The sequence below is a fragment of the Pagrus pagrus genome, assembly GCF_965226575.1.
Source record: "Pagrus pagrus genome assembly, chromosome: 20".
NCBI classification, from domain to species: domain Eukaryota; kingdom Metazoa; phylum Chordata; class Actinopteri; order Spariformes; family Sparidae; genus Pagrus; species Pagrus pagrus.
The window spans coordinates 27,501,504-27,517,463 of NC_140207.1; the positions used below are offsets into that span (position 1 = coordinate 27,501,504).

Consider the following 15,960-nt stretch of genomic DNA (forward strand, 5'->3'; position numbering starts at 1 on the left):
CGTTGCCAGTTGTTACCACAGCAACTGTTAACATCACGTAATGTGAATACTATGGAGTGTAGATTCAGGCTACATTGTAAATACGTTTAAGCTCCCTTGTACTGTACTGTAGCACAGTATACAAGGCTCTTGCTCTCAGTGTAACAATGCACCTTGTGGGATCTGGAGGACCTGTTGGACGATGGTCCATGAAGTGAACAAAAAGGTCTGTAACGCTAATTAGGTGTGTAGTCACAGTAGCCCTGCTGGCCCAGCCCTGCTGCTGTTGTCTGCTACACACAAAAAGAATGTAAAGAAATAAAACATGTAATTTTACTGACCATGTCCCGGGAAATGAATCGAGGAGAAAACCCCTCTCCCCTACTTACTACATTTCACAAGCTCAAACAATTCTTAGTTTTAGTCTTACTTGTGTTTTATGTCTTTGATTCTTATTCTTTTTTACATGTTGTTGAGCAATAAAGGACATTGAAATCTTGAAACAGTTTAAATTGTAAGAAATGCTCTTGTTGCTTAACAGGAGAAGGAGGTGCGTCTCCCCCTTAAGAAAGACAATGTGTGCATTTACGCACGAGACAAAGTTTAACTTCATTGATTATTAATATCTCCCGACTCCTGAGCTCCATCACTGCTGTGTCCTCAAGAGAGTATCCTATGTACTGTCCTGTTTATAACTACAGATTTAGTTTTGCTGCTTAAATGAGCAATGATGTTTGCTACAGTGACATTTCGTGTGCATGGAAAGGAAATCTTTAAATGACTGAAGTGTACATGCGTTGTGAAGGTGCATCTTACTATATGAATACTGAGCCCTCTATAGCAGGTAAAACACTGCGACATTGACTTTAGATCAAGGGCCCATTGACGTTTATTACTGCAAACACTTTCTGCTGCTCCCAGATGTGCCAGCAAAGCACCTGATCTCACCTCATTTTAAGACCACCGGTCTAAAACTAGCAATGACACTTGTGTTGCACTGTGCACCACTTCAGCCGGCAAAAAGATGGGCCCTGATGCTGAAGGATTGCTGCAGGTTATGTTATTAATACGTTCCTCATCAAAGATTAATTATTTCACCTACCCACACCCCTTCCCCAGTTAAACAGAATGATAGTCTGTATGTCCTCTCTGGTCCTATCAGAGGACTCATATTCGTGCACCACATTATGCACACAGCACAGTGCTCCTCCTCTTTCTCCTCCAGTTAAATAGAGCATTTTGCTCATATACAGTCAAACAGAGTTGTTGTCATCGTCTTTCTTGTTTATTGATCACTATCAATATCTCAATATCACTGTGCTGATCAATAAGAAGAGGGCAGAATCCGTACACACGGATTTCCGCATCCAGTTTTTTTTCTACCATATGACCCTATAGGGTCTCCGTAGATACAGACTAAGTCAATGAGGAAAAAAAACAGCATATCTGTTTCAAGAGGGAGGAGAGAGAAACTAAGGGCCCTAAAGTGTTCACTGTAGTCTGGACTGCTCACATGTACCACCTGGTGGTGGTTAGTGCGCACTGCAGCTAATGCAAAATCATTTGGATAAAACAAAGTCCCCCCACCTTTTCTACTGTGTCGTGGCACCTTGACATTAAAAGAAGGGGGGTATGGTTAACAGTCATACAGAGTTATTACCATTACAACCAGACTGCCCATCTTGCAAGATCAACAACACTAGCATGGATTGGTGATAGCTTCGATATTATCATGAACAAGCAGCATGAAAATTAACACGGATAGTGCTAGCTTCTCTCAAACAGAAGTTTTTCTTGTGTATTGAGGAGCTGCAGAGTCAAACTGTAACCTGTACTGTTTGGATCTAAGGGTGCACTTACATTGTCCCTCATCCCCAGTCCCCTGCTGGCCTGCACTCATATTGCTCCAACCGGACCTGAGCATGGTTGCCTCTTGTACATACGTCATCATGTTGTAGCACAGTCGCAGCACAATGGACAACAACATGGAGAACATTACTTTACTGACTTTTTTGTGGCATATTTTGTGTTGTTTTGGTCACAGATGGCCCTCTCATATTCCTGTGATTATGCAAGGTGGCGTAATATGCATGATTATACTTCATGTCCACATTACACACCTTACCGTGCCAAAGCACACCTCTTCCAACTGTGCCAGGGCCAAGAAGGTGTACCTTGTTTGAGCATGGTATGGAGCGCTCACACTAGTCAAACACACTGGATGTCGTGGTAATTTCTGAGAAGCAGAGAGGACTGAACACAGGAGAAAGAAGTGTTTGCTTTATTCATACACTTGCAAGTGGACACTTCAACCGTCAACATTAAATGCTCTGGCTTAAGGTGTGAAACGCCTTCTTGTGGTGTGCTTTTATACATGCACGCAACCTAAACTTACACACACACACCTGTAGTTCATACATCACACCTCTTGACACAATTAACTTATGTGGCTCCAAGCCAAGAATAAAACAAGGGGGTTGGTAACATAAGAAACATGAAAACAACCTTAACCCACTTGTTCAGAAATAACTCCTTACCCATGTCCATATTGGCATCAAGGTTATGTGTCCCAGCAAAGAATAAAACAAGGGGGTTGGTAACATAAGAAACATGAAAACAACCTTAACCCACGTGTCCCAAATGGCCCATAAGGCCTGACACAGTGGTTCTCAAACTTTTTCTGACACGCCCCCCTTTGGAGGAAGAATAATTTCAACGCCCCCCCCCCAAAAAGCGCAACAAAATGCGTGAAGTTTAACTTTTATTGAAACAAAACATCAACTCACTTCATTATCCTCTGGTTTTTTTTGTACAAATGAAGGAAACAAACATAGTAGTACTTCGATGACATCTTTGTAAATCAGCTTTGAGGCAAATTGGCACTCAATTGCTCCATCAACCTGTGCTTTTTTATATACAATTATTACAAAATGTGCAATCACAGTTAAGAAAAATAAAGAATAAATATATGTAATAAAGCAAATTGGCACTCAATTGCTCCATCAACCTGTTTTTTTATATACAATTATTACAAAATGTGCAATCAGTTAAGAAAAATAAAGAATAAATAAAGTAATATGTAATAAAGCAAATTAGCACTCAATTGCTCCATCAACCTGTGTTTTTTTATATACAATTATTGCAAAATGTGCAATAAATAAAGTTGAATCCATGCAAAGACCAAACAACAACATTTGGCAACAAAGCCAGCTGTTTGACCTAAAAATCTGAACATTCGCAATGTACATCTTCTAAAAAATAACATCAATGAAGTAGCCTACATATTGTGCAAAAGAACAAAAATAAGTGCAAGCATTTGGAAAGAAATATAAGGGACCTTACTCTTTGAGATTTAGAGCCACTGAGTAACTATGAATATTACTATTTGCATTGAAAATATGTTCCAGACAATAACAAACAAGAACAGATCAGCTAGCTATATTTGTGCTGGAAACTGTCCAAAAACAAGTTGTTGGGCTCAGGTCTCTGTACTCAAAACTATACTAGTGGCTGCAATGAGCCTGTTTTTCACTGCAAATTCTCTCAAAGCGGGGCTGCAGGCTAGTTACTGACACTCTGACTTCATGCTCGATGTTCAGCCTAGATCTATATTTTGTTTTGAGAGAGGCAACAGCAGAAAATCCTATCTCGCAGAGATAGGAAGTGGCAAAAGGAAGCAAAATCCTCACAGCCCTCTCGCCAATGAGAGGATGCTCCCTCTCCACACCAATCCAGAACTCACTCAGTGTCTGTGACACAAACTTCAGTCTCAGGGAGGAGTCAGACGTTACCTCGATGAACTGGTCCTCTTCAGTAGAGCTGAAGTCAGCAGGTGCTGCTGCATTGAAGGGATCTCTCACCCAGTCATACTGGGCGCTGCTGTCTGGGAAGTATTTTTGGAAGAAACCTCCCAGTGAGGATATGTGCTCCCTCAGACACCGAATCACTGGTGTGGCATCCAAAGCATTCATTTCAATGAATTCACTTAGATTCTCAAAAGAATCAGTATTTCCCCTCTCAAGGCGTTTGTTCCACGCCTCCAGCTTTCTAATGAATGAGCTGATCTTGTCTGCCAGGTGAGGAAGGTGCTTATCTCTGCCTTGAAGTTGGAGATTAAAGTCGTTCAGCTTTCCAAATATGTCACTTAGATAGGCCAGTTTCATCAGAAATGTTTCGTCTTTAAACTTGACTGCAAGTTCCTCCATGCGCTCCTCCTCCAGAAACACGCGAATTTCTTCTCGAAGCTCAAACACTCGCGAAAGCACTTTCCCCCGCGAGAGCCACCGGGCTTCGCTGTGTAACAACACAGCTGAGTGTTGCGCTCCCATCTCTTCGCACAGTGCAGAGGACAGTCGCGCTTTCAGAGGTCTCGTCTTGATGAAGTTGACGGCGTTGATAACATCGGTCAAGACGGTGTTCAATTCGGGGCTCATCTGTCTCGCGGCCAACGCCTCCCTGTGTATAATACAGTGCGTCCACTGAGCTTTTGGCGAGACCCTCATGATGAGTGCCCTCAGCCCCTTCGTCTTTCCTGCCATGGACTGTGCTCCATCTGTGCAAACACCCAAGCAGTTCTCCCATTCCAGTCCGTGTTCTGCCAGGTAACCGTCAATAAGGTTGAAGAGCTCGTCAGCTGTAGCTCTCTTCGCCACATATTTGCAAAACAGCAAATCTTCATCAAACGACTCAGATGTGACGAATCGGATGTAAACAATTAGCAGGCAGTCTTTATTGCTGTCAGTGGCCTCATCCACTTGTATGGCGAAACGGGTGCCTTTCAATTTTTCCACCAGCTGATCTTCCAGGTCCTTTGAAATGTCACTTATGCGCCTTGCAACAGTGTCGTTAGACAGGGGGACGGCCTTTAATTTTTCCGCACTTGTTTCATTGATCATGATGGACACCATATCTATAGCTGCGGGGAGTATGAGCTCCTCCGCTATAGTGTGTGGCTTCTTACATTTCGCAATTCTGTATGCGACCCTGTATGACGCTAGCTGTGCTTTGCTGCTCACCGATGCTGTTGTTTTAAAGCGATTTTCCTGCTTGCGGTATTCATCCAGTTTTCTCTTGAAGAACTCAGGTGGCTTACTGACATGGGAGGGATGTAATGTCTCCAAATGTCAGGCACACAACACAAACGGGCCTCTCCTCCTCTCCTACCATATTCACTGTGAATCCAAGGGAAAGATATGCGTCATCATACTTTCTGGATTTGGGCTTTGGCTGTTGGTCATCATCACCGTTGCCCGACGTGTCGGCTGATTTTCTTTTCATTGTTGAAAAGTATTTGTCAATTTTTTAAGCTCTCTTCTTCTCTCTCTATCTCTCTAAATGTGAACTATGAGTCTTACTTACAATAGTTTTACCGCGAAAAAAAAATAGAACGGGAGCGGTCACACGCAGAAATAATAGAACGGGAGATGTCACGTTTGAGAATGACAGGTGATGTAAAGAACATCAGTCACTTAAAGAACATCACATGTGCAGTATTTTCCTGCTATACTGGGCACTGGGGGTCAAATGTGCTTGGGCATGGTACAGATTGTCTAGTGTGAGTGGGCCATAACATTATAGAATGTTGTGTTTACTTTGGCCCCATTTCACGCCAGCTTCTCTTAGCCCTGGGCTTAGTTGATTTTCTGGGGATAACCCCACAAAGTCAGGGCTAACCCTGCTGTGGAGCAGGGCCAGCAAGCCGAGGCTAAAGTCACCGTTAGCTAAGCACAGTGTGAAAAGCACTAATGTAAGCTCTATCTTTGTACAATACAATGTCAATATAACACCATTTAAATCTATATGAACTCTTGTGGCTCCCTCAAAAGAATGTTTGGTGACAGTTTTAGCACCGAGTGCAATATATAAACAGCTGTATAAAAAATAATAACTTAATACCAAGGGCGTAGGTTTGGTCTTTATTTTCAAATCCAAGTCGAAGAATACATTCAGAGCACTGACGTAAGAACAATAGCAATAGAAGAATGCTAAATATTTAAAAAATTTCCTACACAATTTTCTCTCAAAACTGTCAAGGAAAGGCATGCTGAAACAGCATGCCTCTCTCTCTCTCTCTCTCTCTCTCTCTCTGTCTCTCAATTCAATTCAATTTGCTTTATTTGCATGAATGTCACATAGACTATGTTGCTAAAGCATAAAGAGTCAATTAAACAGGACAAAAATACACTTCATAAGTTAATATATACATATATAAATAGAGTAAAGTTTAAGAAAAATAAAATAAAAAAGTAATTGTGTGTGTCCGTGTGCATGTGTCCGTGTGCATGTTTCTGTGTGTGTGTGTGTGTGTGTGTGTGTGTGTGTGCGTGCGTGTGTGTAAAATAATAAACAATAATAAAATAATAAGTGATAATGAGAATGAGGATAGTATCAATAAACAGAAATAAATGAGTCTTGCAGTCTTTACATTGAAACATTTCTTAATGTGTGACATGCAGTGACATATTCTCCTGCTAGTTCTACAGCAGAGCTGTCTTCTCCCAGAAGGATTGGAATTAATTTGTCTTGTTGGAGGGTGAGGAAGTCAGGGATTTTTTCTTTAAATTTGGGAAATAATTCTTCTCTAATTTCTTTGTATTTGGGACAATTTGTGAGAAAGTGAGTCTCTGTCTCTCTAAATTATTGGCATTATGTGATTATGTTTTGTATGATGAATGTGTCTTTCTTTAGACAGATCACAGGGGCAACATTACAACAACAGTGCAATGAAAGTTTTCTGCTTAGGTGCAAGGATCAAATGTACAATAGGAGGAGAAGAAGCTCATCTCTGAGCGAGGTGATTAGGACAGTCCAGCCTGGGCCTTCCTTCCTCTAGAGGAAGGAGGTCCAGGTCCAGGGCTGCAGCTGACTCATTCAAATAAGGTTACTGGCCACTTTGATGAGCCAAGCAAAGCCCTCAATAGACAGACAGACAGAAAAAGAAAAATACTACAGAGCTGTTCTGCTTCTTTTGGATCAACACGAGATATTCACTCTTGTACTCTGTACTGTATACAGTATATGTATACCATTCTGTTGGTATGGTCATTGTGAAGACAAGAATAGAAGAAGAAAGAACAAGACTCACAGAAAAGGTTAAATCAAAGAGAAATACCGGCATTTTTAGCGATCTTCTAGCACCAAACATTTAGAGCACAAAAAAAGTTAAAATATTAAAATGCTGAAATGTGCAACACAAACGGCATTACTGTTGGAGTATACCAGCAACAGTCGTACAGGACCTTTGTCATGCACTTGCCATTTGGTTTATGGGTTTTAGGGCAAGAAGATTACATGGTTAGCTTTTGAAAAACATTGTTGTTTGAGGTCAAAATAACTATATTACTTCCGTAACCTTAGTTAAAACCTACCTATTTTATGTACAGTGCATCCGAAAAGTATTCAGCGCTTCACTTTTTCCACATTTTGTTATGTTACAGCCTTATTCCAAAATGGATTAAATTAATTTTTTTCCACAAAATTCTACACACAATACCCCATAATGACAACGTGAAAGAAGTTTGCTTGAAATTTTTGCAACTTTATTAAAAATAAAGAATGAAAATATACCATGTATTGTACATAAGTATTCACAGCCTTTGCTCAATACTTTGTTGGAGCACCTTTGGCACCAATTACAGCCTCAAGTCTTTTTGAGTATGATGGTACAAGCTTGGCACACCTATCTTTGGGCAGTTTCTCCCATTCTTCTCTGCAGAACCTCTCAAGCTCCATCAGGTTGGATGGGGAGCGTTGGTGCACAGCCATTTTCAGATCTCTCCAGAGATGTTCAATCGGGTTCAAGTCTGGGCTCTGGCTGGGCCACTCAAGGACATTCACAGAGTTGTCCTGTAGCCACTTCTTCTCTGGAGCAGGTTTTCATCAAGGATGTCTCTGTACATTGCTGCAGTCATCTTTCCCTCGATCCTGACTAGTCTCCCAGTTCCTGCCTCTGAAAAACATCCCCACAGCATGATGCTGCCACCACCATGCTTCACTGTAGGGATGGTATTGGCCAGGTGATGAGTGGTGCCTGGTTTCCTCCAGACATGACGCTTGGCATTCAGGCCAAAAAGTTCAAGCTTTGTTTCATCAGATCAGAGAATTTTGTTTCTCATGGTCTGAGAGTCCTTCAGGTGCCTTTTAGCAAACTCCAGGTGGGCTGTCATTTGCCTTTTACTGAGGAGTGGCTTCCGTCTGGCCACACCTGATTTGTGGAGTGCCGCAGAGATGATTGTCCTTCTGGAAGGCTCACCTCTCTCCATAGAGAGATGCTGGAGCTCTGTCAGAGTGACCACTGGGTTCTTGGTCACCTCTCTTACTAAGGCCCTCCTCCCCCGATTACTTAGCTTATTATTATTAGCTCTAGGAAGAGTCCTGGTGGTTCCAAACTTCTTCCATTTACGGATGATGGAGGCCACTGTGCTCATTGGGACCTTCAATGCTACAGAAATTTTTCTGTACCCTTCCCCAGATCTGTGCCTTGATCCAATCCTGTCTCGGAGGTCTACAGACAATTCCTTGGACTTCATGGCTTGGTTTGTGCTCTGACATGCACTGTCAACTGTGGGACCTTATATACACAGGTGTGTGCCTCTCTAAATCATGTCCAATCAACTGAATTTACCACAGGTGGACTCATCTCAAGCATCTCAAACATCTCAAGGATGATCAGTGGAAACAGGATGCACCTGAGCTCAATTTTGAGTGTGATGGCAAAGGCTGTGAATACTTATGTACATGGTATATTTTCGTTCTTTATTTTTAATAAAGTTGCAAAAATTTTAAACAAACCTCTCTCACGTTATCATTATTGGGTATTGTGTGTAGAATTTTGTGGAAAAAAATGAATTTAATCCATTTTTGAATAAGGCTGTAACATAACAAAATGTGGAAAAAGTGAAGCGCTGTGAATACTTTCCGGTTACAAGTAAGTAAGTAAGCAACGTTACGTTATGTATGTGACAAATTTTGTATGTCTGCAAAACATGGCTGCTGAAATAGGCATTTGGAGAATGTATAAGTGTTATAGTCATCTTATCACATCAATTCTTATGAACGCATGCATGCATACTTGTGTACATTTGTTGGCGCCTCCGTGTTTTTTTCTAATTTTGTATAGTCTCATATCCAACAAGTCAATGCCTATTCACTGTTTAAGGGCTGATTTATGGCCTGCTATTGTTGTTCCTCTCTGACATTGTTGAATACTGCAGACTGTGATAGCCTCTTCAAACCCCTTGCCACTCTGTACCCTGTAATGTCACCACAGGGCCCCCCCTGAGGACCTTACATACACTCTAATTGGTTTGGGAAGGATTTGGCAGCCTTTGAACTAAAGAGAGACAGAGAGGCAAGTGGAAAGTGAGGCACAGAGATGGAAAGAAAGAGAAGAGCAAGTAAAAGGGGAGAGGTGTAGACAGTGTTTGTATGGATTGGTGTGTATTTTCTTTGCAGTTCTTTGTCCTGAGTCCTCATTCCATTCCTGAAAAGAAAACATCAAAAACATGCAGTGATAACACTAACATATTTAAACAGTATGCATTTTACTCTTGAATAAGCAATATTGACATGCGCAGTAATGCATGTCGCATGCAAAGTAGCCCTTAAATTGGACGGATGGGGATAGAGTGAAATGCATTCACATTTGGACACAGAAGGGGCAGATAAAATGTGTCAGCCAGACAGAAAACTGTCAATTAAAAATGATCTCTGAAAGCCAAAGCTATTTCGAAGTCAGACTTACTATTGCCCTCTCCCAATGTCTGATGAGCAGAGTTAGTTATGAGACACAAATCTCTGTTTTATCATTGGGACCTTTTAAAGTAATATAGAGTTACAGCATATAATAGGAACATTTGTTGAACCCCATTACATGACCTACTTAAGCAATGCCCAGAAGACTATTAAATGTGATTTCATGAGGGGTGCCAGCAGACATTTTGGGTGACAAGGCTGGTGAAATGCCACACAGTCGAACTCTGTGTATGTTTTAGACAGTTCCCCTGCTTCAGTGAGCAGTGAACTGACCATTTCCTGAATGATCCAAAAACCATACTCGATGTTTAGCTTCTGAGAGAATTTCCAGAATGCAGTGAGACTCTTTGGAAGAAACTTAAGGTTACAGTTGTTCAATCCAAAATCCGAAAATTAAATAATATGATTTGTTATTTCATTATTTGTTTATGAGCCTATGTTTTATTATTTGTCTATGAGCTGAACATACAGTTAGGAAATAAGGGCTGTCAAGCAATTAAAAAATATATCTAATTGATTACAAGGTTTTGTGATAAATTAATCAAAATTAATCGCACATATCACTATTTGCTGTCGGCGTTTGAAAGTATTTCAGTGCACATGTATTTTGGTAAATGAGTGAATCAATGAAAAAACGGACATTCTAAAATTTAAAAGGAAGTGATATTTCAAGCTTGGACTACTGATGGTACAATAAATCCCTTGCTGCATAAATTACGTCAAGCAGTACTCAGGTAAAAAGTTTGATCTGGGCATTTTTTGAAGCCCCACTCCAGTGTGTTTTGGCTGACTATTTTTATGATTATGCTACTCATTCCCGAAACAGAAGAGGAAGCAAGAGAAAATGGAGACATCAAGTGGCGCAGACATGACATTCAAATTTAAGTAATGGGTTTATACTCTGCTTTTACTCATTTGAACATCCAACGGCAGATATGTTAAACTTCAAGGGACTATAAAACCTCCAAATTTCAACTTTCAGTTAAAATATGTGACGCTGGTAGTGCTATGGTAAATATAGTTGTTATTCACCAATGGCTTAATGTTTATTTTGTAATGTTGATAATTCAATTTAGATTTGACACATTGTACACACGCAAATGAATGTACACGTTTGATAGATTTAAACCAAAACAGACTTTAATGCATGAACACCTGGTGACGCAACCAGGAAATACTCCGAAAGCTAGACCGTCCCGTTTAACAACGGTGGACGTGGCCTTCAAGGTCTCTCCGAAGGACCCGGCCTCCGTGGCCGGGTCTTTCGGCTGCAGCCCCTGTATTTGGACACAGCCACAATGACGTCACCCTCCAAGGGAGCTTGACCGCCATTTTGGCTCTCCGCCATCTTGTTTCTTTGACTACAACCGCCATCTTGACTCCTCTTTCTTTGTCTCTGATACACACACACACACACACACACACACACACCCATGCTTGTTTGTTATTTGTACTTGAGTTTGTCTTAGTTTAGTTTCATAGTTTAGTTGCTTTGGTTGAGTAATCGATTTGTGTTTATTGAAAGTATTATTGATTTACTCAATTTGCTAACAATAATAAAGTCTATTATATTGTACATAGCAGTTTTCTGTGATTATTTTGTGCATATGTTTTGTAGCATTTACTGGTTGTGATGGTCAGTGCTCAGATTCATTTCCTTCACTGTTCTTTTAATTGTCAATATTTTACAAATATTGACATTTAAAGTGAACCCTTGCTTGAGACTAATTTTGGTCTGGTTATTTGTCCCTGATTTCAGGGTGGTGCCCTGTTTTTAAAGATTTGAAAATAAATTTTATTAATTTTTATTTTATTAATTTTAATAATTATTTTCAATAATTGTTAATTCCTAATAACCACACCTGCCCTACCATCCATTCCCAACACCAGTGTCACTGTGACATGCAGTTGCATTTCTGCAAACCGATACAACCAGTGCCCTGCAGCCTGACATTACTGTCCCCCACAATGCCACCCCGACCACGGCCACCTTTCCTCCAGAACCTGTCACTGCTCATTGTCCTGCGAATGCTGCTCCCCCTCCCCTCACTATTTCTGAGACCTCCTGGCTACGGCTTGGGGCTAAACCCAAGGTCCCAGTCAGCTCCACCCCGTCCCACCATGATAATTGGACCCAAGTCTGTACCTACAACAGGAAAGGCAAGAAAGGAAAGCTGCCATCCCATACACCCCCTCACTACAATATCCACCTGGAGAACAAATATGAAATCCTCAGCCAACAGGACTTTCCTCCTCTGACTGCAGCATTTCAGCCCACACCTCCATCCCCCCAGTCACCCGAAGGTTCTCCCTGCCCTCTGCCATCTCCGCCCCCCCCTACTTACTGTTCCAAAGTCTGCCTGTAGGACACACGGTGTAACCTTCATTGACAATTTCAACCTGTTCTGGAACAGCTTCTCATTCTTCAAACCCGACGGCATCCATCCCAACAGGCTAGGAAGCCGCCTCCTAGCAGCGAACCTGCAGCACACTGTGCATTCCCACCCATGCGATTGACTACTCACTCCTCCTCAGCCCTCCCCCTCCATCCCTATAGTGACGCCACAGACCACGGCCTCACATGGGTGCTCCCTCTGCTGGCCACACCTGTCAACAACCCCCTCAACAGTTGACCTTCCCAAGAAAAATGCAAATAATATTGGGGCTATTGCTGGGACCATTGACAGCGCCCTTCCTGTCCACCTCCGTTACATATTAAAGTGTATAAAATTAAAACCGTTATTTACAACAGAGATGCCACTGAAGCAAAGAAAGCTTTGAGGAGACTGTCTTCCTTGGTCAGAATCCCTCTGAAATGTCACAACATGGCAGGTTCGAATCACAATAACAACCAAAATTTAGCTCTGCTAAATACAAGGGCTCTTACAAATAAGACCTTCTCTATCAATGACCTCATTTGTGACGAAAAAATAGATTTTATGTTCCTGACTGAAACTTGGCTCAACTCTGACGGTGCGGCACTCCTGGCTGAAGCCTCACCTCCGAAGTATAGCTTTATCCACACCGCTCGTGAAGGAAAGAGAGGTGGCGGATTGGCAGCTATTTTGTCAAATGACTTTAAATGTAGTCGCAAACACCTTGGCAGTTTCTCAACTTTTGAATACCAGGCCATCCTACTAGAAAGTAATCTCCCAGTGTTACTGATCACTATTTACCGGCCTCCTAAGTATGCAGCCTCTTTCTCACATGAAATATCAGAAGTAATGTCACTTTGCCTTACAAATTTCGATAGAATTCTACTATCTGGTGACTTCAACCTGCATACTGATAACACTTCAGACACTAAAGCTAAAGAATTCCTGAACCTTCTATCATCCTTAGGCTTCACACAACATGTCTGGGAGCCAACCCACACTGGTGGTCACATCTTAGATTTAGTGATCTCCAAAGGCCTGGATATCAATGTCAGCAAGATCGTAGATATTAGGTTGTCTGATCACTTCTGCTTACTATTTACCATGTCCACCCCTGGTTTAATAAGTAGTCATACAGAGAGCATGACTAAGTATTTTTAATCCATCGGCCGCCACCAATTTCCCTCTTTTTCTACATAGTTTACCTCATTCAACAGATGACTCCTCAGTCCACGATAAAGTTAACCACTTCAACTTCAAACTACAGTCAGCCCTCAACTCAGTAGCTCCTCTAAAATTCAAGAAGAGGTCACAGAGATTATCAATACCCTGGAAGAATGAGCAAATACAACTTCTCAAGAGAGAGTGTCGTAAGGCTGAGCGAATGTGGAGAAAAAGCAAGCTTACCATTCATGGTGACATCCTAAAAAATTCTGTACTTGTCTATAACAAATCTTTACGTCATGCAAGACAGGCATATGTCTCTGGTATTATAAATGAAAACAGGCATAACCCTAAAGTTTTGTTCTCCACAATTGACCGCCTTATAAATCCTTCCCAGTCTACTGTACAGCTATGTCTAGCATCAAATTCAAAGTGCGAAGCGTTTGCAACTTTCTTTGACTGTAAACTGCTCAGAATTCGGGCTGGTATCTCGAATAGTGCCGCCAATCTCTGCAGCCATCCCTCTGTCAATCCTCCTCCAAGTTTTCTAACCTCTTTCCACAAAACTAGTAAAGATAACTCCACAAAACTATTTTACAGATGAAGTCAACTACCTGCTCCTTGGATGCTATCCCCACTGCTTTTTTCAAGGAGGTTTAAGACTGTCTGCTTGAAGATGTACTGATCATTGTAAACAGCTCCCTGGAATCTGGCATTTTTCCAGATTCTCTGAAAATGGCTATAGTAAAGCCATTACTAAAGAAAAATGACCTCGATCCTTCAAACCTTAGTAATTACAGGCCGATCTCTAATCTACCTTTTTTGGGTAAGATCCTCGAAAAAGTAATATATATACAACTGGATGCCTTCTTACATGAAAATAAGATCCATGACAAATTCCAATCTGGCTTCAAACAAGGACATAGCAAGACTACTCTTGTTAAAGTGGTCAATGACCTCAGGGTGAGCCGTGACAATAAAAATACCTCCATTCTTATGCTTCTAGACATGACAGCTGCTTTCGACACGGTTGATCACAACATTCTCCTTCACCACCTTGAAAGCTGGATTGGTATCTCGGGAAATGCTCTATCTTGGTTCCGCTCCTATCTTACCGGCAGAAGTTATCAGGTCAAACTCTCTGAATACGTCTCAACAAAATGCCCGATCTTCTCTGGTGTTCCACAGGGCTCCATCCTTGGACCTCTGCTCTTCAGCTTGTACATGTTACCACTTGGAAAAATAATTGGTGACTACAGAGTCAATTTCAATTTTATGCTGACGACACTCAGCTTCACCTGTCTGTGGCGCCAGACGACCCGAAGGTGCTCGATCCCTTAATTGAATGTCTGTCTGCCATTAGACTGTGGATGAGCGAAAATTTTCTCAAATTAAATGAAGAAAAAACAGAAATCCTCATAATCGGCACTAGCACACAGAGGCAAATGGTCTCAAGTAGACTTGGTACTCTGGTTGTGCAAAATAAGGCTAAGGTGAAAAACCTAGGTGTCATTATTGATTCTGAGTTGGACTTCGAAAGTCATATCAACGGTGTAACTAGGACAGACTATTTTCATCTCAGAAACATTGTTAGGGTTAGGCCCTATCTGTCCATGGATGATGTCAAAAAATTGATGCATGCATTTGTGTTCTCTCGCCTTGATTACTGTAATGGACTTTTTACTGGTCTCCCAAAAAAAAGTATTGACAAGCTACAACTTGTACAAAATGCAGGGCAGCTCGAGTTTTAACAAAAACCAGGACGAGAGAACACATCACCCCAGTTCTAGCATCTCTTCACTGGCTGCCTGTAGCTTTTAGGATTGATTTTAAAATTCTCTTGCTGGTTTTTAAAACACTACATGGCCACGCCCCCTCCTACCTTTCCGACTGCCTATCTGAATATACTCCAACCCGGACCCTTAGATCATCTGGTGCTGGCCTGATCAACGTCCCCAAAATGAACTATAAAAAGTACGGTGAAGCAGCATTCTGTTTTTACACCCCAATGGCCTGGAACAGACTACCCACTCACGTCAGAGAAGCAACCTCCATAGAGTGCTTCAAGACGCACTTGAAGACCTATTTTTATACTCTAGCTTTTAATTAATCACTGGTATTATTGTATTATTATTATTATGATCCTTTTTCTTTTTTTTTTACCTCTTCTTGTTGTTGTGAACTGTATACTTAAAATTGCATGCATTAAGTTTTAATGTTTTTTATCTTGTCTGTATTGCCTTTTACTGCACCATTCTTTTACCCTGTAAAGCACTTTGGGCTACACTTTGTGCATGAAAGGTGCTATACAAATAAACTATTATTATTATTATTATTGTTATTATTATTATTATTATTATTATTATTATTATTCTATTGTTCAGATTATTCCATTTTATTTTCCAATTTTATGAGGTCAAGTCAAGGGGTTTATAAGGACAGTTTTCAAGTTCATTTTATACGTGAAGGATGTAAATTTAAAGGCTCACATTTGTGCTGTGTGCAGTTTTCAGGTGCTCTATTCATTTTTGCCAAACATCTATTCTATTTATTATTTTATTAATGCAGCAGGGATAGCTAAATGTAGCAGTTAACTTTAAAATATATACACATATGCAGTACATCAATGATGCTGCTGAAATAAAACTGAGGAAGACCGAATGACATTTGACGTGTATTATTATTGGAA

General features: G+C 41.0%; 1 protein-coding gene across 1 annotated transcript; it reads right to left on the reverse strand.

Moving 5' to 3' along the window:
- Positions 1 to 215: 215 nt before the first annotated feature.
- Positions 216 to 8,405, reverse strand: LOC311249299 (protein FAM200A-like; the record flags this gene model as incomplete). Its single annotated transcript, XM_084340224.1, has 5 exons — positions 216 to 272; positions 2,105 to 2,215; positions 3,669 to 5,070; positions 7,658 to 7,841; positions 8,231 to 8,405. 5 exons carry the CDS (start codon positions 8,403 to 8,405, stop codon positions 216 to 218), a joined length of 1,929 nt encoding a protein of 642 aa, XP_084196350.1.
- Positions 8,406 to 15,960: the final 7,555 nt, after the last annotated feature.